Raw genomic sequence first — 26,231 nt, forward strand, 5'->3', positions numbered from 1 at the left:
ACTTTTTAGAGTGGGGGAACTGTGCCCCCTCCCTGCCCCTGTCCATGCCCCCCACAGCCTGCTAGAGTTGGGTCTGGGAGCAGGGCCATGGCTCTGGGAGGGTGGGGATGCGGACAGTGGGAACAGGGAGTGGGGCAGGTGGACCTTGGGACCAGCAGCTGGGAACCTGAGTGCGGGGGCTGGGACTGTGGGGCTGGGGGCCAGCACCCTGGTTCGTGGGACTGGCAGCATCCCCTGCACCCCTCTTCCAGATAGAGAACTGAGGCACGTAGATGCGGTGTGACTTGGTGAAGATCACACAATAAGTCCAGAGCAGGGGCTTATCCCCAGATCTCTGAAGTCCTACACTAGGTGTGTTAACCACTGACCCATCCTTCTGCTAACTTTCGCTGGTGTAAAGACTACTGTGTTGGGCTCACACTGGTGTTTAGCTGAGGTGTGGAGCGAACATGACAGGCTCTCTGCATCACATAAGCCTCACTTTGGGGCTATTTGCTGGAGCAGCTGGTAGAGCAGTCTTGGATGTTCGTGAACCAAGCCTGCGTAGGCCTGCGGCATGTGCTGCAATGAGGAGGGACCTAAAGGGCCGTATTTTTTGTAGATCCAATGACCCGGATGCCCTAGTCAAGGATGTGGAGGGGCTGCAGCAGCTATTTCAGCTTTGGACCTGGTTTTGGAGGTGGATTTTTGCCTCCCTAACCCACTTCAAGAAGCCTAGATGTGGATTTCACTCATGATGAGCAAATTCTGGGTATTTGCCTTCTAAAGCCTTTCTGTTTAGCATGGAAATGCTAAAGCTTCCTCCAGGAAAAGAAGGGGGTTAGATGTGAGGGAGGGCTAACCTTCTCTCTCCTCCTGCTCTCGCCAGAAAACCCAGATCTCTAAGGTGACATGGCATTCTAGAGTATAGAGATTCATATATCTAGCTCACTGGATCAAATCTGGTGCAGATAGGGAGTGGCTCCAAATCATTATCTGTGGCAATCACAGAAACTCTGTGCCTCAGTTTCTATTTCTGTAACAGTGGGATAGTAATTCTAACCCATGTACAGTGCTTTGAGAGTCAAGATGTTGAGCTAATAGGTTGATGGGGACCTAAATATACAGATTAGAGAATTAACAGTATTTCATTTGCATGGGTGTCAACTGGGAATAATTCCATTGGGCCCAATTCTGACCTCAGTTACAACAAGGTAAATCAGGAGTCACTTCACTGACTTCAGTGGATTTACACTTGTATAAATGAGATCAAAATTGAAACCATTCATTTGAATTCAGTTACTCCAGACTTATACCGATGATGCTGGGAGGATGAAAAGCACTATGTGTGTGCTGCTGTTATTTAATATTTTATTAATATTAAAATTTATTGCAGGCAGCAAGTTTCATGAGCACTGCACGAAAGATTGATGTAGACGTTTATTAATTTAAAGGGGTGGGGGGAAATAAGGTGGCATTTATTAGTATTCCATCAGTGCCAAGAGGCTGCAACTAATCACTGAGCTAGACACTAGACAAACATAGAGTAAATAATCTCTACCATGATGAGTTTGCAGTCTGGATAGACACTAAAGAAAACCTTTTTACCAGAACAAGAATGACAGTAAACTGTACACTGTACAGAGGCCCACACCTTCCGCCATACTGACAAACAAATCAACCAACCAAATAAATAACCCTACTTCAAGCGAAGTGTTTATACCGTGCAAAGAGAGAAAACCCAGAGACTCCCTGGAGTACCCTAGGGGCTTGGCTATTGGTACTCTAATTTATGTTAGAAAGATCAACAAGATGGGTAAAGGGGAGTGGAGAAGAAAGAAAGTAGTATCCCCATTCTTGCAGTATAATGGATGCTGCAATGTGTACACTCCATCCGCATACTAGAGAGTTCCTTCATGGGCAGCATGGCTCCCAGCCACTTCTCACTCAGTGCAATAGCTCGAGGCTATAGTCTGACTCTTATTTAGACAAAGGCTTGTTCCAGTCATCTCCAAGAATTAGTCCCATGTGATAACCAGTTTTGCAATCTCTGGTAGTTCACACAGACCCCACTGACATTGGGATAGAACTGGGATCTTCAGCACTCACAGCACGAGCCCCTACCACTTGAGCTAAAGGACAAAATCCTTTGTATACGCCTTTGTTCAGTACTAATGGAATTTTACATGCCTTCAATCCACCAGCAGCAAATAGATTATGCCAAAGTATCCGAGAAACCAATGGCTCAGGTTCAGACATGCCCAAAGGTTATATAATTAGTTCAGCATGTCTCTTATTGTGGTTGTAAAGATCCTTCATAGTGTGGCATCTGAATGAATCGTTAAGTCTCCTGTACTAAGGTATAAGTCAATCAGAGATGTGACATTCACTTCCTGGGATACTGACTGCTTTTCTTTTATGTGGCTTCCATGTTACACCTGGGCTTTAAAACTGAGGTGACAGTTTTACCCATCTTTAGATACTGTTGGTGTGATTCAAGGTAATGCCACTTCTCTAAGGGATTGATCTCATGCCCATTATTGAAGTCTGTGGGAGTCTTTGCATTCACTTCAATGGTCATTGCATCAGGTCTTGTGCGTTCAGTCTTCTGAAATGCTGAGCACCCTCCTCTGCCTTTGACTTGGAATAAATGGGAGCTGAGGGCAATCAGCGCATTGCAAGGCAATTTGGTCAGTATCTCACAGGATCTGCCTCTCATTGCTTTTTTCAAAGCCCCACCCATCAATCCATCAGCACATGTAAAATACAAGTACTGTCCGCTTGATAGGTCATTAGAATATATAGTATTATTAAAATTCTCCCTAGGATTCATACACACTAGCAAAACTAGTGATTTCCTTATAGAAAGTTAATAATTCCATTGTAATGTGTGTTCTCCTTTCACATGTCAGCTAGAAATTGTAATAACAAGCAGTTTCTACTTGCCCTTCAGTTTTGTCTGAAAGGAAAAATCCTGGCTGACAATTCTGTATTTATGATAATTTTGTAGCAGGATTTTTTCTTTGTGCTCCCTTTACCCCTCCTTTCATGGATAGTAAATCTTCTTCCAGAAGCATCTGATTCTGAAAGGGAAGGTTATTCTGAGCAGGAAAACAAAGAGTAAGGGTAGATTGGATAAATATAGCAGTGCTTGCTCTTTCATTATTTGAGTCAAACCTCCTTTATCTTCATTTTTCAAACATTGCTTTTCTATTGAATTAAGAGCATGTGGTCTGCATTTTTGGGGGCTAGGGGTTGATACACTGAGAAATATTGAACTATTTTGTAAGCAATTCACTTTCTTGTAATCCACAATTTTCATTATTTTAACTGTTTATTAGATATTCAAAGGTGTGCTGAACACATTCAGAATCACAGACAAGATGTGCCCTGGTCCTGAGGAATTTACAGCTAAGGTCCCAAACCTCATTGTAATCTGTGTTGACTGACTGACTGCAGTGGGCAACTAGGGTATATCTACACAGCCCGCAGCTTCGGTTGACAGACTTGGGCTCGCGGGGATCATGCTACTGAGCTAAAAACAGCTGTGTAGATGTTGCGGCTCGTTCTGGAACTCAGGGTCTAAAACCCGACCTGCATCTTAAAAGTGCTGTCCACACAGCTGTTTTTAATGTGTTAGCATGAGCCCCGCAAGCCTGTGTCTGTCAACCTGGGCTCAGAGTCTCATTGCTGTTGGCTGTGTAAACATACTTCTAGAATTACATTGAAATCACTAAAAAGAACAGGAGTACTTGTGGCACCTTAGAAACTAACAAATTTATTAGAGCATAAGCTTTCGTGGACTACAGCCCACTTCTTCAGATGCATATACTTCTGTTAGTCTTAAAGGTGCCATAGGACCCTCTGTTGCTGGTTAAACCTGTAACTCTGGGGATTGTAAATTGCTATAGTGAAAGAGTGTTTGTTGTATTGACTGTCAAATTGGTCTTTATGGACCACATCTTACCATCAGCCCTTGAGCCGAGTATCCCGCTGAGCTTACTGAGGTAGTCTGCTTAAAAAACATGTGGCATGTTGTGGCCCCATGTTTGAAATTTCAGGCCACATTCTGCTTTTGAACACTCAGATGAGGTTCCCATTGAAGTCAGTAGGAGCTGCACATGTGTGGAACATAGATATGTAATCTTTTTATGTAGCTCTTTTCATCCCATCCCCTAGAACTGGAAGGGACCTTGAAAGGTCATCAAGTCCAGCCCCCTGCCTTCACTAGCAGGACCAAGTACTGATTTTGCCACAGATCCCTAAGTGGCCCCTCAAGGATTGAACTCACAACCCTGGGTTTAGCAGGCCAATGCTCAAACCACTGAGCTATCCCAAGCCCTTTAACAAAAAAGGTAAGTCTCATTATTCCCATTTTGTAGGTGAGGAAACTGAGGCATGGGGAAATGACTTGCCCAAGATCAGCCCGCAAACCAGTGATGGAGCAAAGAACAGAACCCAGGACTCACGAGTCCCAATCCACTAGGCAAAACTGCATTTCTTCTTGGTTATTGTCTTTATCTTTGAGAACAACATATATGCAAGTGAGGAAATCTTTGCTATGTGGAATGTATAGCATATTGCAATCCATCTCAAAGGAAATCTAACTTCAGTAATTTTTTACTCTGCAATAATTCTCAGTGCCTGAGATGACAAAAACAAGGGTTCAGAGCAATTGTATTACTGTCTCTTTTGAGCTTAAATATATTCTGATTTTTCTCTTTAAAAATTCTCATTGCAACTTTAATGCTCTACTAAATAAAAATAAACTTCTCTTCAGCATCAAGGTTCTGTTGCTGGCCTTCTCAGGGAAAAAAAATTGCTGCCTCTTTAAGTCACAAGACCTCATGTTTGCTGTGACAACTTTCCAATTGTTAAATAAACTCTGACCATGAGCAACCGTCAGACAGATATTACACTGTGGGCTTCAGTGAAAAGAAGCAGCAGACAAGCATTTCAGTACCCAGAAGCTCTCTTTTCTTTTCTTTTCTTTTCTTTTCTTTTCTTTTCTTTTCTTTTCTTTTCTTTTCTTTTCAATTTGACACATTACTCTTTTACCCCTCCCCCCAAAAATACAATGTGATAATATGATACATTTGGATATGTTTAATAGAAATTGCCATTTTGGCCTGGGATTACAATCTACAAGAGTTGTGCAGAATTTCCCCTGCAGATTTAGTACTGAGAATGTGTCCAGTTCAGAAACCACATCTAATAGAAGCTTGGAATATCTAAACCATATGCAACCAAGCCACTTAGAGCTAGTAGTGAGGTGGAGGATTACCATTCACAATTATAAACATTAGACAATTTAAGTAAATACCGCTGGCGTTACTTAGATGCTTGTGGGAATGAGAGAGAATTGCATTAATCTTTGTAGGAATTTTAGAACAGTAATTTATAATATTAGTGTGGGGGGAAGAATCTGAATTATTATTCCTATTGTATTAGCCACTACAGAAACAAATAATATCAAGAGAGTCTATGTCACAGAAACCACACAATCTAGGGTGACTAGTCTAGACAATATTCTGTCCTGGATATAAACTATAAATCAATATTTGAAGGTACAAAATTATTTTAAACAAAGCTAGAGTGGGGCGGGAGATCGTCATCTGTTAATTTTAGCTTATTAGTTTCATTGTTGTTATCCCATCTAACTGTGTGGAGCCAGTTGCAAGATTAGGCCTAAGTGAGATCAGAAGCAGGCCTGGGATCTTTTTATTTTCTATACAATGTAATATTAATAGAAAAACTGAGCATATTTTTCTACATTAAGGAGGGCATCAGTTTGCATTTCAGCAGTTTCCCATTGTGAAAGAGATTGGTGCTCTTTTTTAGGAGTAATTTGCTTCAAAATTAAAAAAGTTTAAGCATGATAAAGTAATTTTAACTAAACTAGGTTTTTGTACCATCTCAGATCTAATTGAGTAGCTGACAATTACCATTAAAAAAATATTAACTGCAGAGAGCACAACTGTGGTAAATGGAAATTGTCAATTTAAAAATCAATCCCATCTGATTTTATCAATTATTGTTACAAATAAGACCTAAAATCTTTTTATAACTAGAATAGATCAGAGAAGAAAATTCTCTGGGTTTTTTTTCTTTAGTTTCCTTTATTTTGTGCACTGGAAAACACTTTGAATAATGGATGTCACTATTTCAGCTTTTTTGTTTGTGTGGGTGTTTCACACAACAGCGAGGGAGAAGAGACATTTTAAAAAAATAGGAAAATGTGATGGTAAAACACACAGAAATTGGCAGATGATATCAGGGGCAACTGTAGTTCCTGATACTACTACCTACTAACTATCTCTTGTTGTGTTTAAGTGACTGGATTTCAAATTGGTGTCCCTTTCACTAAAGCAGATGGTAGGCTTAGTAGATCACAGCTGCAGGGCACGCAAAATGCACCATAAAGAATCCACATTTACAAGCAATTTTCTAGAATAGAAAATACTAGATTAAATGTTTACTTGATATAAAATGCAGAGAAGATTTGAACCAGGACCTTTAAAATTTATATGTGATGCTTCTGAAAAATGAAACGTGGAAAATAATATGGAAAAGCTTTGGAATAATGTTTGAATTAATTACAGTAGTCAATGAGAATGTAATCAATCCATAAGCCCAGAGACACATCAGCAGCATGTTGTCTTGCCATGTGAGAGTCTCAAGATGAGAATGAACAAAGGAGGGAGCTGATGGGGGGTGAACTGTTGTTGATATGATGCCGAAGAGGAAAAGCAAAGCACACACTGTCTCTGGGATGCAAACCATCCCTCAGAATCTGATCCACGGAAGAGCATTAATATTACCCCTGAAGGCAGCTGCTTATTTGTTGGCTGGGAGGCTGGTACCAAATTGTCGCAAGTGGGACAGCAAGTGGAAAAAGCAGTGTTCCAGTGAGGGGAGTAGGAATGAATGGTGTAAAAAAGGAAGAGATGTGGGGGCAAGAGAACAAGAACACTGACTTCAATGGAGCCAAGATTTCACCTGCTGTCTCTATGCTAGCATTTGTTTTAAAATTGCCCACCCTTGCATTACTGCCAGTCCAGCTTCACCAGTGCTAGCAACATTAGAGAGCTGGGAGAGACTTCGTATACTGGCTGTTCAACCACCATGTTGCATTAGCCCTGGCTAGCACTTCCACTGGTGTTAGCATGACGGTCAGAACTTTTAAGAGAACTTCTAGTTTAGGCAGGGCTGCTGAGTCTAAGTGGGTGAATGGAGGCTTTGAACTGCTATGACAACATCCTATGCATTCTCATAGAAAATGGAGGGCCTTTCTCTTGGCTCTTTTTTTGAACAACTTTACAGAATATAGTGGAGCATTATAGCCCTGCTATAGAACTCTATCAGATGGGTCAAATGGAGTTGAGGGGTGGGGTCCTAGGGACTAGAGCTACTGTAGGGTACATGGCCTCTCCATGGATTACCTAGCCTCCTATGAGTCCCTCAGGGTCCATGGGGACCTGGGTAGGTAGCAGGCTCTAAGGGGAGGCAAACCCCATCTTCCTGGACAGATGCTGTCGGGGAATGTCCAGAAATTTCATTAAGATTTCCATGCAACATTCCTACCCCTTCTCCCGCCAGCACACACTCCTGTGGCTTTCCCCACAATATGACCTGTTATTACTGAGACACCTAACAAGCTGGTATTATCAGTAGACTGGAATTATCAGTGAAGCCTCTTTTGGCACACACTGGGAACCTCTGGGTATTATAGTTACTGCCAAAAATTCAAAGCAAACCTTTGTTTTGAAAGTGAGTGCAGCTATCCAATCCAAATGTGGACACTGTCCCCTTCAAATTTTGGTGGCACTAGATTGTGCTGCATTGTAAATGTAAGCTTTGTTACATTCCCATCGCCTTGTGCTGTATAATTTGTGTCACATTCCAAACTGATGGATCATGATGGGATGCGCTGTAATGAGATGCAACCCATTCTTGGGTTATTTTTTTTCCCCTTTAACAAAGGCATTTCTTTCTTGGATTAAATACAGCACATCTGTTTTGCAACTGAATCTAAAATAACTGCAAATCTGGAAGAGGCCATATCAAATATGAGAAATGGCCAATTTCTTTTTAATATTGAACCATTTTACAACATTAATATTTCCAGAATAGCAGATCTTAACTGCTGAGAGCACAATTAACTTCCAGGATTTCTATCCTCCTGAGAGGTACCACAGAGAGCAGAATGAAAGCACAAAGGCATAAAAGGGGAGCCAAAGGCAACAATGGCTCCTAATTGCAGGAATATGCAGACGTGGCCATCAAGGGATGAATGCTCTTAGGGACAGGCATTTCTTGCGGGTGATCTGAGATCAGTGGAGTTAGGACCAGATTTCCCTGTGGATCTCTAGGTTCTTCAGAGTTAGCGATCCATGCTGTCTCCTCATCCTCTAGAGGGAAGAATCTGATGAGTTTGCTATACACTGAAGTTCTTTGTGTGTTCAAATGACTTTTTTCCCCTTCTGTTGGTTTTTCTATGGGAGGGGAAAACATAGGTACACGTATATAGCTAGATGAATGATGAAGGCTAGAAATAAAAGCGTGAGAGGAATTATTTAGGATGGTAAATAGGATTAAAAGGATGAAATTCAGAAAGAGAATTTCTAGTGGGATTAGGTGGTGGCATAGTCTTCCAAGGAAAATTTAGGCATATCCATTGAAAAGTAGACTAACCAAAGCTCTAGAAAATGGAGTAGGAGGAGCCAAGCCTGCACTATCAGGGAGATCGGTTAGGTGACCCGATAGAAATTAAAGATGGCCTGTGTTCTTATCTGAACATAGGAAATTGCCTTTCCCATCACCACTGCAAGGGGGAGGGTTCCTGATTTAAAGATCTCAGCCCAGATTCTTTGCTGCATAGAGTTTCTGCTTCATGCAGCAGAGGAAAACCCATCAGGGAGGCTGTTAGCATTTCTTAATTATCTGTGCTGGCCATGCCGCTGGCCATGGCGTAGATTAGAGTTGCCTGGGGGCTGCAGCAATTACATCCACTGATATTGTTCCCCAAGGGACCATCTGCTGGCTGTGGTGATGCTTGGTGCCCATTGGACACCGTTGCACATCGCACTGCACTGATGCCAGGTGGGGTGGTGGTGTATGGGCCAGGTCCATGCCAGGGGAATTCTGATCTGGGTGAAGCTGGCCCCTTTGCACCATCAGAGTGGTGCAAAGAGGCCAGAATGCGATAGAAAATCTGGCCTTGGTTTGTATTTCACTAATTCACACTGTTTTGTGTCGCTGTTGAATACAAACAGCACAGACTATTGCCTTGGAGTTGTGACACAGAGGCCCATTTGTGGGTCAGTGCTGTGTCGGCAGCTCTTGTCAGGCCTGACATACTCACCACACCTAACACACTGTGGTCATAATCTCAATTTATAAGGTAGCATGTAGGATTATTAATATTCTTGCATGATGTATGTATGGGGCATGGATATGGATATGTAGCTCCCTGAGTTCTGGACATGGCCTAGAATAATATACTTAAAATGTGTTTGGCAAGCAATGTGTAAGCACAGTCTACCTTAGATAAAGGTATGTGCATTTGCTTTTCTGACCAGCCTAGTTGTCAGGCAGAGACAGTGAAGATCCATTTGCATATAAGGTAAACAAAACTATCAAGCTAACAAGTAGGGGTGGAGACAACATGGTGTCTACAGCCCAGCAGGAGAGAGACGCTTGGTCTGGGTTTTACTTTTCTAAGAATAGATTGCAAAGGTTTACTGACTGAACCTCCTTGTCGTTATAGACCAGTGATAAACAATTGAATCAACTGTGTGTATACAATATTACTGTATTATAAAAGTGTATCTAGTCAGGTCTTTTCTGCCAATGATATAGTGGTGATTAATATCCTAGTGAAATGTTGCAGTTAACACTGTATGAGGAAATATGGTTGCTTAATGATACTATACTTTAAAGTCTGTGACCAAACACCGGGAGAAACAGTTAGGTTCCCTCACAGACAGTAGGGAATGCATCTACCTGTTTCCAACAAAATTAAACAAGGTTTGACCAAAAACAATGGAAGCCCTATTTACATGGAACTAAGGAGGGGGATGGGAGGCCCTCAGGAAGAGAAGAACAGCATGAGGTCATTCTGCGTCTTGGAACAAGGTCATTGAACTTTGGAAGAAATAAGCAAGGACAGAAGCCATCTTTGGCATTCATGGTGAGACACACAAGCAAGGGATCAGAGCTCTTGCAAGCCGAGAAAGATGGGTCCATCAGTCAGGGGGGCTGAAGTCTCTGGGAATGGAAGATTGATAAGGAAATTACCTTGAACAAAGATTGTAGCTGATTGAGTAAGGTCTTAGCCATTAGAAAGCGCATTTTTGCTTTTTTGTGTGTTTGTAGCCCTTTCTAACTTTATTCCTCCTGCTTGGTGTCACTTAACTCTGTCCTTTTGTTAATAAACTTGGGTTATAGTAAATATAAAACATCTCAGTGCTCTGCTTGAAGGGAAGAGTGTATTTACCCCAGTTAAGTTAGCCTTGTCTACATTAAAGGGAAAAGTGGATCTAAGCTATGCAATTTGAGTTGCGTGAATAGCGTAACTGGCCCTGGCTTACATGGAGGGCAAATAACCTTGCGCCAGTTTGATAAAGGACTGCAATCTATATTCCTAGGAGCTTGACCTTGTTCACATGGCATTGAAGTGAAATCCAAAGCATATGCACTGTGTGCAGCTGCTGTGCAGAGTGATTTACATCTCTTCTGGCTTAGCTCCTGTTTAGTGATCAGAGCTGAAGCTTCAGCTGAATCAAAGCCATCCAACAGTGTTGTTACTCTGCATCTGCTGTTGTGACCAAGGCTGAGAGAATCTCTCTAGGTCAAATCCCCACTAGCTGCCTCGTGCCTGTGTTTGGGTTCTGCATAGCAACTGGGGAGGTGAAATCCATTCTGACAACCTGGCAGGAGAGTGAAGGGCTGTTTTGGGGTCCCTGCTACTCCATCCTGGATCACATTCTAAGGTGACTCTTTGTCCCCATTCATTGTATAGGGAGCCAGCACACATAACTCAGCGTTGTGGATCACAGTGTTGTTCCTGTGACTTTCTAGGCACCTAAAAATGGGGCACGGTGACACTCAGTCTTTGAATCATAGAAGATTAGGGTTGGAAGAGACCTCAGGAGGTCATCTAGTCCAACCCCCGCTCAAAGCAGGACAAACCCCAACTAAATCATCCCAGCCAGGGCTTTGTCAAGCTGGGCCTTAAAAACCTCTAAGGATGGAGATGCCACCACCTCCCTAGGTAACCCATTCCAGTGCTTCACCACCCTCCTAGTGAAATATTTTTTTCCTAATATCCAACCTACACTCCTCCTCTCGCCCCCCACTGCAACTTGAGACCATTACTTCTTGTTCTGTTATCTGCCACCACTGAGAACAGCCTAGCTCCATCCTCTTTGGAACCCCCCTTCAGGTAGTTGAAGGCTGCTATCAAATCCCCCCCCTTACTTTTCTTTTCTGCAGACTAAATAAGCCCAGTTCCCTCAGCCTCTCCTCATAAGTCATGTGCCTCCAGCCCACTAATAATTTTCATTGACCTCCGCTGGACTCTCTCCAATTTGTCTACATCCTTTCTGTAGTGGGGGGACCAAAACTGGACACAATACTCTAGATATGGCCTCACCAGTGCCGAATAGAAGGTAATAATCACTTCCCTCGATCTGCTGGCAATGATCTTACTAATAGCCCAAGGGCACACTGCTGACTCATATCCAGCTTCTTATCACTGTAATCCCCAGGTCATTTTCTGCAGAACTGCTGCTTAGCCAGTCGGCCCCCAACCTGTAGCAGTGCATGGGATTCTTCCATCCTAAGTGCAGGATTCTGCAGTTGTCCTTGTTGAACCTCATCAGATTTCTTTTGACCCAATCCTCCAATTTGTCTAGGTCACTCTGGACCCTATCCCTACCCTCCAGCATATCTACCTCACCCCCCAGCTTAGTGTCATCTGCAAACTTAATGAAGATATTGAACAAAACCGGCCACAGGACTGACCCCTGGGGCACTCCACTTGATACCAGCTACCAACTAGACATAGACCCATTGATCACTACCCATTGAGCCTGACAATCTAGCCAGCGTTCTATCCACCTTGTAGTCCATTCATCTAATCCATATTTATTTAACTTGCTGGCAAGAATACTGTGGGAGATGGTATCAAAAGCTTTCCTAAAGTCAAGGTATATCACGTCCTCCACTTTCCCCATATCCACAGAGCCAGTTATGTCATCATAGAAGGCAATCAGGTTGGTCAGGCATGACTTGCCCTTGGTGAATCCATGTTGACTGTTCCTGATCACCTTCCTCTCTTCCAAGTGCTTCAAAATGGATTCCTTTGGGATTTGCTCCATGACTTTTCCAGGGACTGAGGTGAGGCTGACCGGTCTGTAGTTCCCTGGATTCTCCTTCTTCCCTTTTTAAAATATGGGCACTATATTTGCCTTTTTCCAGTCACATCAGCCAACTCCCTAAGCACCCTCGGATGCACTGCATCCGGCCCCATGGACTTGTGTATGTCCAGCTTTTCTAAATAGTCCTTAACCTGTTCTTTTGCCACAGAGGGCTGCTCACCTCCTCCTCATACTGTGCTGTCCAGTGCAGCAGTCTGGGAGCTGACCTTATCTGTGAAGACTGAGGCAAATAAACCATTGAGTACTTCAGCTTTTTCCACATCATGTGTCACTAAGTTGCCTCCCCATTCAGTAAGGGTCCCAGACTTTCCCTGATCGTCTTCTTGTTGCTAACATACCTGTAGAAACCCTTCTTGTTACCCTTCACATCCCTTACTAGCTAAAACTTCAATTGTGCTTTGGTCTTTCTGATTACACCCCTGCATGCTCGAGCAATATTTTTATACTCCTCCCTAGTCATCTGTCCAAGTTTCCACTTCTTGTAAGCTTCCTTTTTGTGTTTAAGCTCACCGAAGATTTCTCCATTAAGCCAAGATGGTCGTCTGCCATATTTGCTATTCTTTCTGCACATCGGGATGGTTTGTTCCTGTGCCTTCAATAAGCCTTCTTTAAAATACAGCCAGTCTTCTGGACTCCTTTTCCCCTCATATTAGCCTCCCAGGAGATTCTGCCCATCAGTTCCCTGAGGGAGTCAAAGTCTGCTTTTCTGAAGTCACAGGGGTTTTGTGAGGATAAATACATTAAAGATTAGAATGTGCTCATATACTAGGGTAATCGGGACCGTACCATAGATAGTAATAATACGTGCTGACAATATGCTTGATTGTTCAGCCAACAGGTGATCTGATCACTATAGACAACCTTATGAGAGATACAACTGCAGAAAAGTTCACCTGACACTTGAAGACTTAGAATCAAAATACAAGTGGAAGCTAGTCAGTCTCTATACCATTTAGTCTCTAACCTCTCTGCTGCAGCTGTCAGCTAGTGCTAATTGTGGTGATGGGTTTTGTGACAGGAACTCTTGTCTAGGATATGCGGGGACCACCATGCAGTCTACAGATAGTAACAAAATTGGTTGGTGTAAGATCAGGCTAGATTTGAGCTAACAAAAGAGATTCACATTAACTTATGTCTCAGTATTGGTGGCATATTCCAAAAGGGCACACAGGTTACTTTTTCAACAATCAAGGGCAAGGCTCTTGTGCCCTTTAAACAACTGTTTTCATGTGTCCTGACTTTTTGCCCTTTTTTTGATGATAGGTCATTGTATACAGCTTCCTCACCATGTTGGGCCTTTGCGAGGCAGACAGCTTCTGTGAAAGAGAGAGAGAGAGAATGAATGTCTAAAGCAGATTCACAGCAATATCGAGGGGACTTCGGCATCAATCTGCCTCCTGGAGGATAATCTGTCAGCCTGCATTTGTGTTTGTGATCATCATAACTATTTGCCATTGATCTGATGGGACATCTTTCTCTCTTCTTTTTATTTCTGTAGAATAAAGTCATGGGTGGATAAAATGCAAGTCGATCTTGTAACGTTGGCAAGAAGCGCAAGTGGGGTGGACGAGCTTGCCAAGGTGAGTCTAAACGGGTAGAGCCTTTGTGACAACTAGAACAGTCAAAAATGGATGGTGCTCGTCATATAGGGGAAACAACTAATTCATCCCATCCTCACAATGATTTCTTTTGGAATGAAAGCCTATAGTATCCCTTTTCTCTACTGTTTACTCAGAAGGAAATGAATAATGGAGACATCCATTAATTCACTCTCTTTATATTGAAGCTAATATTTAATCAGCTTTGCAGTACCAAGCATAAGGTTTATGATTATTACAACACCCACACACAATAGCACAGCTCCTTTTACATTGTATATTTGTCCAGTATGGTATCCAGGAAGCAACTATTCAAGGAAAGTTCATGGAAAGCTCTCTCTTTTGAAAGAGAAGACCAGTTTTCTGACATATAAATTCTCTGAATTGAAGAAGTCTTTGTAGCCTAGATTTCTATGGAGGAGAATAACTATCTAATGTTCTTTAGCTATACTACTTTAATCCAGAGTATATTTTACAGAAGGAACAAATTATTATGAAAGAACTCAAATGTGAAGTTGCGGAACTATTAACTAAGGTTTGTAACCTGTCCTTCAAATCGGCTTCTGTACCCAATGACTGGAAGTTAGCTCATGTAACGCCAATATTTAAAAAGGGCTCTAGAGGTGATCCCGACAATTACAGACCGGTAAGTCTAACATCCGTACCGGGCAAATTAGTCGAAACAATAGTTAAGAATAAAATTCAGACACATAGAAAAACATAAATGGGGGGATATAATAGAGGTATATAAAATCATGAGTGATGTGGAGAAAGTGGATAAGGAAAAGTTATTTACTTATTCCCATAATACAAGAATGAAATTAATAGGCAGCAGGTTTAAAACAAATACAAGGAAGTTCTTCTTCACGCAGCGCAAAGTCAACTTGTGGAACTCCTTACCTGAGGAGGTTGTGAAGGCTAGGACTATAACAGCGTTTAAAAGAGAACTGGATAAATTCATGGTGGTTAAGTCCATTAATGGCTATTAGCCAGGATGGGTAAGGAATGGTGTCCCTAGCCTCTGTTTGTCAGAGGACGGAGATGAATGGCAGGAGAGAGATCACTTGATCATTTCCTGTTAGGTCCACTCCCTCTGGGGCACCTGGCATTGGCCACTGTCGGTAGACAGGATACTGGGCTAGATGGACCTTTGGTCTGACCCGGTACGGCCATTCTTATGTTATTCTTATTATTTTTATTATGGAGAAAAGGTATCCATGTTACTGTACATACTATTATCGCACACACAAAAATAAGTTTTAAAAAAACATTATTAAGGTTGCGAAGTCAAGCACTCAAAAATTAGGAAATGCCAGAATTAAGGTTTCCTGTGCAACCTTAATTCAGCCCCCTTGTGCATATGAACTGTGATACAGTCTTTAATTTCTTGGTCACACACTATTTTTTCCATTGGACCTCTGCCCCAGTTGGTTCACAGAATAGACCTGCTCTGAATATGAATCAAGGTTATGCAGGGAAGGGCACAGTTGTTTGAAGGTCCCTGCATCATTTGTAGCAGAATTTGGAAGGTGTATAGTGCATGAGGCCGGAGAATGCAGGAAGAGAAAGGATGGTCTCATGGTTAAAGCAGTTGAATACTATCCCGGGGAATTAAATTCTGTCCCTGTCTTTGCCATGGAGTTCTTATGTGACGTTGGGCAAGTCACTTATACCAAATTTAGTGTGTTCTGTATTTTCTGGGTGCCTGAGTTGAGACTCTGGGGTCTAATTTGCAGGAGTGCTGAACACTCTCAGCTATGACTGAAGTCAATGGGACATGTGCTTTGATCATATAAAATGCCATATAATGGTAAGAGCTCTAAAAAAGGAGTTCTTAGGCCGCTGAAATTTGGACCTTAAAATTAGTGAACACTTTTGACCTTAATCTTCCTGGGCCTCATTGCCCCATCTGTAAAATAGGGATAATGCCCCCAACTCATCTCACAAGTATAGTGTGAAAATGAATTCATTAATATTTGTGAAGCACTCAGATGCTATAGTGACCAGCGCCATAGAAAATTCATAAGGAAACTAATAACTCTTATCAGAGGAGGATTTAGATGGTTTTGCAGTAAAGAAGGCACACACTGAACAATGAGGTGAAAAAAATCTCCTCATTAAGTGAACATTGTCCATTCTGTGCACTGACTGAGGCAAGGGTCCTATGGAAAAATAGTGTGTGAGAGTTAGAGGCTGAATCCTAATGCCCCCAGCAGCTGAATTAAGCTTGCACAGGCATCCTTAATTTGGAATTCCTAATTTTTTAGAGCTTAACTTTGCAGCCTTAATAATATTCTTTTCATCTTGTTTTCATGTGTAATTTCCTAGGTTTTTTTAAAAAGGAAACTGGAAAAAACCACACCCTGAAATACCATTATGTGGGATCATATTGACACTCTTACATGGTTCATCAACAGGAAAGGAACCCTTAGACCCACTGCATACACCTCTGACACATGAACTAATGGAGTAACTGATAGCAACAGCGGATTGTTATCCTCTGTGTAGACCAACTCCAAGGGGGGGATGAGATCCTTTGCCAGTGGTTTCAGAGATTTTCACAGCAGAGCATGGTGAGACTCAGAAATTATAGGTTCCGTTCTGTTGGAGGGAGTGTGCTCTAGCAGGTATAGACTCTTCTGTGCATGTGCCCCAAGTGTGACACATTCTGTCCCATCCCCTCAGACTTGTCCCAGTCCTGTCTCTTACCATCCCGGCCTCCTTGTCCCAGTTCCATACTTCTCACCTACCCAGTCCCAGTCTCCACTCCTCAGGCTACTCATCCCAATCCTGGTTTTCTTGCTCAGGTAGTTCTAGTTTCATCATTGTGGACTTCTGATCCCCTTATTAGTCTGCCCCCAACTCCCAGTTTTCTTGTGTAGCCATTCCTAGTTCATCCCTCCTCCAAACCTCCATCTCCTTACCCAGCCAGTCCAAGTTGTCCTCTCCTGCTTTTCTTCCAATCTTTCTCTCCCTCACCCTGGCCTCCAGTCATGCCTCTCCTTGCTCCCATGTTCCCAGTCCCAATCTTCCTTCCAGGATTTTGTCCAATCTCAGTGTCCCCTCTCAGTTCTCTCCCCTCATCCTGGCTTCCAGCCAGATCTCTCTCCTCTCGTTCATCACCTCCTCCCCCTTACGTATTGGTCCTAGTCTCCGTCGCCAGCCGTTCTGAGTCTGATGCCTGACTCCTCATCTGATTTCAGTCTCCGGCATTTCCCATCCTTCTCCCAGTGTCTTTTCCCACCACAGTCTCCCCTCTCCCCTTAATTCAGAGTCCTAGTTCCCCACCCCCAAGCTTCTTGTCCCAATGTGTTCCTTTCCCTCCCCTCTGGTCTGGATTTTATCCCTTCTGCATGAGACTTAGATGGATTCTTCCTCCATGCAGCCTGGGCCTACTGGCAGATGGGGGATCATGGGGAGCGTAGGAGAGACTGTCTCTCTGCTTAGATGCCTGGACTAAGAACAGCCTATAGCAGCCCTGAACTGCAATTGCAGACAAAACCCTGTTCAGCTGTGGCTTGGAACATGTCCAGTGCACAGAGAATCTTTGAGAAAACTGCTAAAATCTAAGAACCCTCTACTGAGCGTGTTTGATCTGCAGTTCTTCAAGGATTAGAATTTGGACAAATTAGGATGGAGTTTCCAAGGGACAATAAAAGGCACATCTGTGAAACAAAGGTTGCCCCCTGCCAAATTTCAAGTCCCTGCTCCAAAGCATGGAGGTGCTAGAGCTTTTAAAAGAAAGTGTCTAGAATATTTTAACATGAGCAAACAACATAATTATCCATATTTCTTTCTTGGAAATTGCTGAACCCTTTTGCCTGAAATTAAAAAAAAAAAAAAAAAAAAAAATCAGCCAGAGGCAAACACCAGGAATGGAAAATTTCAGTCCAAATGCATATAACTTGGTCACACTTGAACCAGTTGAAAACAGGTTCTTATAATGGGAAATGTTGGGCAATCTTACTGTTGATACAGTGCTATCAGCCCTGCCTAGAATATACCACAATTAAATGAAAACTGAAGGAAATGTTAAAATCTGAACATAGCATCTAATCCCTTTTGAAAGCCAAAATGTATAGCACACTTAATACAAATCAAAGTGCTGTTTCGGTGGGTATGCCGACTGCCTTGTGTGCGTGCGTATGATTCCAGAATAAGAAGCATTAATGCAGTATGTTTCCATGTAAAATACCAGTTCATATTAATATCAATTCATGACAGATCTATATTGCTGTATGGTTTTTTTTTTCTGTATCCCCAGATTTTAATTGCCTTTCTTTGTAAGTGGGAATGTAAGACCCTGTAAGGAGTGACCTATGGAATCTCTCTCTTTTCTCTTATTTACAAGTATCCTTTTCACTTTCTGATTTTTAAAATGAGACTCCATTAGTGCTTAATTGCACCTCTTCTGAAATGAACCCCTGTTGATGCTGAATCCCCACTCTGTCACTCCAAGTGCAGAAGGTGGGGGCCCACAAGGATTTTAAAAATTAATACTGGCCACCTCAGGCTTGTATTACACTCCCAAGGTTACAACTTTTCTCTGGCCTTGGCTTGGTAAATGCTGCCACCACCCAAATGCAAAAAAACCTCAACCCTTTGAACCCAGGAAGGAGCACTTGGGAATTCCTCCCTGTGGAGTACCCTCAAGCCCTTTCACGCCCCCCCCTCCAGGGAAGAGCTGAGAAAGAAAACAAAGAAAATTAACTGTGGCTACCAGCTAATCAAACAACAAGCACAAACCTATTAGGACACCAAAAATCCAATCCTGTTCTTAAAAAAGGTAAATTTTATTAAAAACAAAAAGGAAAAAATTACATCTGGAACTTAGGTTTTTTGCTAAATCTTAAAAGAAACCATTCCAAATATTAAGCACCCAAACTAGCTTTTTTGAGGGTTCAGCTTAAAGTTTGCAAGCAAACAAAACCATCGGGGGTTAGCACAAAGGAGACCCACAAGCCAAAATAAAAAATGAACCTGATTGTATCTAACTAAACAATCCCTATCCAAATAATTTCTTCTAGGAATGGAAAATGAATTTTCATACCTGGTTCAAGCCTTAGACGGCATTCCTGCTCCATCCTTGCAGCCCAGAGAACAACAAACAAAAGGAAAGTTTCTTTGCCAGTTTTAAAAAGTTCTACCTTCCCATTGACTCTTTTTGGTCAGGTGCCCACTCCTTTTCTTTTACCTGTGGGCTTGTTACCCTTTTACAGATAAAGCAAGCAGAGAACAGATACCAAGAGGGATTTTACAGCTAACTGGCTGGCTGGGTGCCCATCAAAGGGAGCTACAACCCCTCCCTTCATGTATCACAACCCCAGTCTTGCTGTATGAGAGATTAACATATATTAAAGATAAAGCGCTTGTGAATTCTGCAGTTAGGGTCGACTAGCACTTTTATTCAAAGAACCTGCTTTCCATTGCTCATAGCTTTTTGAAACATGCAGCTTTTAGGCTAAATTTCCAGGGCTATTGTCTGACCCAAAGCCTGCTTAAGTCAATGGAAATACTTCTGTTGACTTCAAAGGGCTTTAAATCAGCCCTCTAGTCTCCACACTTTAGGTAAACTTTGAGAGGAAAATAGTTGTCTTTTCTTTTTTTTTTTTTCTTTTCTTTTCTTGGAGGTGAGAATGATGAGATTTAAAAAAGAATACACAGTTTCTATTATACAATAATAGTCATGACATTTTGTGAGCAGCTGTAGCGCTGGAGTGCGTGCACGGAGGACGGGGTAGATAGCTGTAAATTGGCTAGGAAATAGGCTTTAGGAAGGATAAGTGTCTCTGTGTTCTAGAGAAAAAAACGTTCTGATTTGGTCAAGCTATAAGAGTTTGAAAATCACCGCTAGCACATATAATACATTTTTAATAATTTTAGGGCCTGATCCACCTCCCACTAAAGTCAGTGGAAGGACACCCGCTGAGTTCAGTGGGAGTTACTGTGTCCTTCCCAGTGCTACACTCACCCATTTGTGTCACTAGGACTTCTGGGGGCATATCCCATGATTCTTTGTGCTGCAGCTTAATATTAAATACTTGCAATAAACTGCTTATGAACATTCTAAGACCTATAAAAGACCCAGAATGCATAGAAATGATTTGATGAATAAGTTTGAATAGTGAATACATTTGAGAAAATTGCTGCTTGTGGACAATTGGCCAAGAGAAATGGATTGAATATTATTATTAATTTGTATCGCAATAGCACCTATAGCTGCCAGACAAGGTTGAGTCACCGTTATGCTAGGTGCTGTGCATACAGATAGTGAAAACCCTGCTCAGAAGAGAGTACAATCTAAATAGACAAGACAGCCATTGTGTGTGTGTGTGTGTGTGTGTGTGTGTGTGTGTAAAGGAACCACTATTATCCTTATTTTATGGATGGGGAATTTGAGCACAAAGAGATTGACTTGCCCAAGGTCACATAGGAAGTCTGTGACAGAGCCAAGATTAGATTCTGGATCTCCTGTGTCCCAGTCCAGTGCTTTAATCACAAATCATCCTCCCTCTAAACAGATTTTTATGAATTATTGATTAGCTGTAGGAATAAGCAATAACATGACTAGCAATTAACTACAGTTATTATTACCCTTAAGATGGACTGTGCTTAGTATGTATGCTTCCTTTTGTACTTAATCATTGTGCCCTTTGCTGCTTATGTATGCTGTATCGGAATGGCTTCAAAGTGGTTTTCCAAAAATAGTTTTTAATCTGCATTTTTCAGTGCAGTTTTCCCAGACATTAATTAGGGGGCTTAGCATGAGAACTGGGAAAGTGCCAACACAGATTTTCTACCAACTGTGGTGTCCTCATCTCAGTTCCAGTCCTCCAAAGGTTGCCTCAGCAAGGAGGGGAAGTCTTGAGTTGATAGGCCAAATTCTCAACTGCTGTTCAGAGTAGCTGCACTGAAGTCAATCAGAGTAACATCGATTTATACCAGCTGAGGTTCTGGTCTGATATCTCTAATTTAAAAAACTAGCAAGCAAACCTTATTTGGAAAATAAAACAATGAGCCATTTTTATACATCATACATGAGAAATAAAGGACACAAACATGATCACTTTTTGCCTGTTCAGTTTCCCATTTGAAAACAGAACTGTGGGTTGTATTACCAGTGTCACATCCTGATACTGTCCAGTTTCTGATTTAGTACATGTTTCTTACTAAAAGAACAATGGGAAAGAACTCATAGTGAAGCACAACTTACAGGACGATCTGGAGTTGCAAGATGTTGCACATGTAGCAACCTCATTGGCACTTGGAGGGGAGGACCACAGGTTGCAGGAGAGGAGAGTTTGGAGGAGGCATCAGTAAGTCAATCTGTGCATATGGCTTGAATGTTTGCTGCAGTTACAGCACCTCTGTAAATAGTTCTCTTAATAAAGGGCCAGTCTAGTTTTAGAAACATCATGTCCTCTACCGTTGTGTTACATTAAACAGTGCAATTGTTGTAGGTAGGGTTACCCCTGACCGGTATTTGACCGCTGTGGCTTTTTTAAAATGGATTTGCCAGTTGCCAGAAAAATAATTTAATCTGCTGGGTTTTTTTTTTTTGTGGGTCTAAAGATTTGCATTATTATCACAATACACTGGAATATCAAATGTTAAAAGTTTGTGTCCAGCTAAAGATGCTGCAGTGTTCCCAATTCCGCAGTTTAAGTGATAGATCAAAACTGTTGAAATACAGCAGCTGTCTTCCCACCAACATGTAAGTGCACCCCATGAATGTGTGAGAGAGGGTTTGAGTCACGTGAGAGTGAGGAGAGGTGCGATGTTATCAATCTTATATGTATGTGTTACCTCTCTAGTTAGAGTGGCTGCTGAAGGCGCGGTTGCAGAATTGCCTTGTGGTTGGGGTTAAGGCAGTCTTGTCTTGTGGGAGTGGTGCTGGGGTTTTGCCGGGCATTTCAAAGGTGGTAACCCTAGTTGTTGGCCTTAAAAAAAAAAAAAAAGAAAAAAGATTCTTATTTACACCAAGGCTTCTTTAAACTGCTCTGGCAGCAAACAGGTGGTGTTAACATGGTATAAGGGTAATTGCTGTTCACTTTAAGAACTCAGTGTAAATCAACCCCAGTGTAAATGATATGCAGGTCCTAGTGAGCAAGTGTATTTTTAAGCTTCCTGAGAAATATATATTAAAAATTGAGTGTCTATAGATAGGCTCCTAAATCCATAATAAAGTACCAAAATAAGGGGCCTGTTTCTCAGGTGATCCCATTGTCTTCGGTCATTTTCTTCAATGGGAGCAAAAAAGAGTTTATTCAGAAAGGTGCAAACCCACATGTGTTAGTCCTGGACAACCAGTGCCACATTGCTCAGGAGTGAGTGGAGAATGGTTTGAATTGTAGAGCTAAGTACACAAATAGTTACTGTTTTTTAAATGTGTGTGTATAGCTTCCATTTTAAATAGACCTTTCACAGCAAAGGCCCATGACTAAGCTAATTGACACTTTTTATAATTTAATAAACTGTGACAAGTCTGCTTCTAATTACCCACATTAGTTGCTAATATACCTCTAGCAGAAGGAGATAGAAAGAAAAGGAGGGACCCTTGCAAAACTCAGAAATCAAGTTCTCCGAGTGGGCAAGTTGACCCGGAGCAATGCACTAGCTTGTCCATTTCAAACTGATTGACAAGGAGCATATGTTACATAAATATCAAAGTAAAAATGTGGTTGTGTGTTAGAAGTTTTGACATGAGGAATACACAGGAGCTGTACCCTAAACTGCAGTGGCAACAAATAACATTTTACACCATGTAACCTCAGTTTAGAGATACTGGTCCAAAGAGAACTAGTTTCTGAATGTTTCCCTTTTGATGAATAGTAGCAATAGTGAGTCATGCATGATATTCATGAGGCATGCTGTTATTACAGTCCCAGGAGTCGCAGAAAAAGATAAACTTGTTCTTTATTAGAGCTGGTCAAAAATACGAGGATGTTTTTCTTTAAAATTTTCTTTTTTTAAAAAAAGACCAAAATTCCAAATTTCAACCTCAAAAATTATTTGAAATCTCCATTTATTTCCAACCAGTTCTGTTCTTTATCCTTACCCATATGTATTATTGTGAACATTACCAGCTGATGTTTTCTGCCTTTGCATTTTATTTTGGTTCAGATATTTTTTAAGTAAAAATCATTTGCTCATGGGGGAAAATAATATTAGGGATGGAAATGATTGATTTGGAGAAATGATGGGAAGGATATATTTTATTTGCATATTTTATTTGTCAATAAATAAATATGTAGGCTTCAGCATGGCAGAGGGGATCACAGGCCACTGGCTTCATGGAGGTGAGAGATTACTCTGAACCCCTTTCCCCCTGCCCACGGACACAGACTCGATGAGACTGTGTCCGACCCTGACATAGTATAAGGGCTAGGCCTTCCCTAGAAACACACCCCTGCCCCTCCGCACCAGGCGCACCAAGACAGCAAGTGAGAAGGGGCAGAGCCTCACACGCATTCCCAGCCCTGGCCCCCGATTCAGGTGTGGGGCAGTCAGGCTCAGCCCAGCAGGATCCAAGTGTGGAGGGGCTTAGTGTTGGGGCATCCAGGTGGGGGGGTAACAGGGTTCAGTTGGGCAGTCTGGGTGTGGGTGGCTTAGTGGGATATGCGAGGGGATCTGGATGCACATGGGCTCATTGTGGGGTTCCAGGTGCAGGGGGAATGGAACTTTGCAGGGGGGTCGAGATGAAGAGGGTTGCAGCTCAGCGGCGGGGGTCTGGGTGTGGGGGGAATAGGGCTCAGTGAGGGGGTCTGGGTGTGGGGGACTCAGCAGCGGGAGTGGAGGTGCTGGTGTGGGAGTCTGGGTGCACCTGGTTGGGGCTCAGTGGGGTGGGGGGCCAGGTACAGGGAGTCGTCGGAGTGGTCCGGGTGCTGGGGGGGTGGGGCTCGTCAGGCTGGCGGTTCAAGTGTGGGGGATTGTCTAGGTGCAGGGATGGGGGTCTGGATGCAGGAGGAGGAGGGCTCGGCGGGGGGGTTCTGGGTATGGGTGGTGTGGCTTGGCAGGGGGTATGTATATGGGTGGGGGTCTGGATGCATGGGGGTTGGGTGGATGGAGGAGCAGCTCCCCCATGGCTGAAGAGCAATGGGGGCAGGAAGTGTGTGGGGGTGTGGAGCTTCCTGCGGCCGGGGGAGGTTTCTGACCTGGACCAGGCTGCTCCTTGCAGGGAAAGAGGACGTTCTGTTCTCTCCCACCCCGCAGCCCAGCTGGGACTAGCAGCAGAACCTGGCGCAGGGTAGGCGCCACCAGCCAGGGTGTCCCCAACCCCCCCCCCCCCGCCCCGCACCCCCTGCCTGCAGTGATTTACCTCTCTGCCAGCTGCTCCGGGTTCCCAAAACAACGCGCCCGCATTTCCCTTTGCTTCCCCATCAGAAGTCATTTTTTTGTGGGGAAGCAAAGAAATCTGTGGGAGACATGAATTCTGTGCATGTGCGGTGACACAGAATTCCCTCAGGAGTAATAATACATTAGGGCTCATTACTGGCGAGTCAGTGTGGTTGAGCCGATATAATTTAGGGCTGGCACTCAAGATCTCTTGAGTCCTAATCCTGGATGTATCACCAACCCGTTTTGTGGACTTATGCCACTCACAGTCTGTGTCTCTTAATTCATATGTAAAAAAGGGGATAATACTTAGCTACCCCAAGGCTGTTGTGGAGGTTAAGTGGTTGAGGTCTGCATGGCTCTTTTAAGCATGATTATTAAGGGATTTTTGCAGTAGGGCAATGAACACAGGCACTGAAAATAGGTATTTCACGCATTCACTGAGGTGAATTACAGAGCCCAATGGGTAGCATTTGAGACAAGAGACAAGATGGGATAAGGTAAATAGTGGTCTCCAGAACATGAAAGCAGTGTTTTAACAATATTTTGCTCCAGAGAGACATCCCTGCCATTGCTATATACACCTCTACCCCGATATAACGCGACCGATATAACACGAATTCGGATATAACGCGGTAAAGCTCCGGGAGGGGCTGTGCACTGCGGCAGATCAAAGCAAGTTTGATATAACGCGGTTTCACCTGTAACATGGTAAGATTTTTTTGGCTTCCAAGGACAGCGTTATATCGGGATAGAAGTGTAGTTTTATGTGAAACCAAATACCAAAGGAGTGAGAATTATGAAGAGCATCCTCCAAATTAAGTTCTGTCGAGCTTGCATGTTGCTAACTGATGTCAAGATGTCAGTGAAATGAAATCACTTTTAGAAACGCAGGCTGGGAAATTTGAAGACACATCTGCATGTTATCCTTATGATCCGAATGGAAATTAAGGGATTGTCAAAACACTGCGTGCCTCATTTATAACTTGCACATGCTACTCTCCCTCAGCTCCCTTAGCAATAAACCGGCATTTTGAAGTGCTCCTTCTTCAAGCAGGTGAAGTCGGTTATAAGAGCCTAAGCATAGGTGGCTGCATTAACAAAGTTCATTCAGACTCAAGGGGAAGGGGCGACTCAGCATTACCATACTTTCAATTATTTCTACATGATGAGCTGGGAAATTATTGAGCATATTACTATTCCTGGCATATGGAGGTTTTGTTGTTGTTTTTAATCATGCCTGCAAGTGTAAGTGGCAAACAATCCTATTCCAGCTTCCTATGACACTTGCTTTCTGCTTGCTCTCATGGCAGCAGGGGATGGATTTCCTTGTTCCAATGCTCAAATAAATGTGTTAGTCTCCAAGGTGCCACAAGTACTCCTCGTTCTTTTTGCTGATGCAGACTAACACGGCTACCACTCTGAAACCTTTCTGAATGTAGTGGTCAGTCAGATGCCAGAAAGGGAATCCAGTTTTCTGTGAGCCTCCATGTAGAGGGTAGGCATGGGGCTTCAGCTTGGTGATAGGTATTGCCCTGTGTATCACTGTGTTTAAATGAAATAAATGTTTGGCCAAAATATGTCAGTAGTGAAGGATTACTGAAGTACTTTTCTATGGGTGCTCAAGTTTTCTATTGTCCTGATCCTGATATACTCCCACATTTAGTTGTGAGCATCTATTATCAGCATGGGTTGAGGAGTATGGACTCCTGGGTTCTCTTCTTGACTCTGCCACCAAATTTACTGTTTTATGCTGGAGAAGCCACTGAACCTTTCTGGGCTTCAGTTTTTACATTTGTGAAACAGGGACAATACCTACCTCTCAGGGAGGTAAGCACCCTGGCGGGCCGGGCCAATTTATTTACCTGCTGACGCG

The 26,231-nt window shown here is 42.7% G+C and overlaps 1 protein-coding gene across 3 annotated transcripts in view; it reads left to right on the forward strand.

Annotated features, from left to right (window-relative positions):
- Positions 1–26,231, forward strand: part of CACNA2D1 (calcium voltage-gated channel auxiliary subunit alpha2delta 1) — a 671,705-nt gene that overhangs the window by 63,438 nt on the left and 582,036 nt on the right. For all 3 annotated transcript variants that reach the window (XM_054017298.1, XM_054017306.1, XM_054017317.1), the window contains exon 2: positions 13,921–14,002. In XM_054017298.1, coding sequence (XP_053873273.1) covers positions 13,921–14,002 — 82 coding nt within the window. The remainder of the gene's footprint in view (positions 1–13,920; positions 14,003–26,231) is intronic.

Source organism: Malaclemys terrapin, chromosome 1 (genome assembly GCF_027887155.1).
Source record: "Malaclemys terrapin pileata isolate rMalTer1 chromosome 1, rMalTer1.hap1, whole genome shotgun sequence".
Classification (NCBI taxonomy): domain Eukaryota; kingdom Metazoa; phylum Chordata; order Testudines; family Emydidae; genus Malaclemys; species Malaclemys terrapin.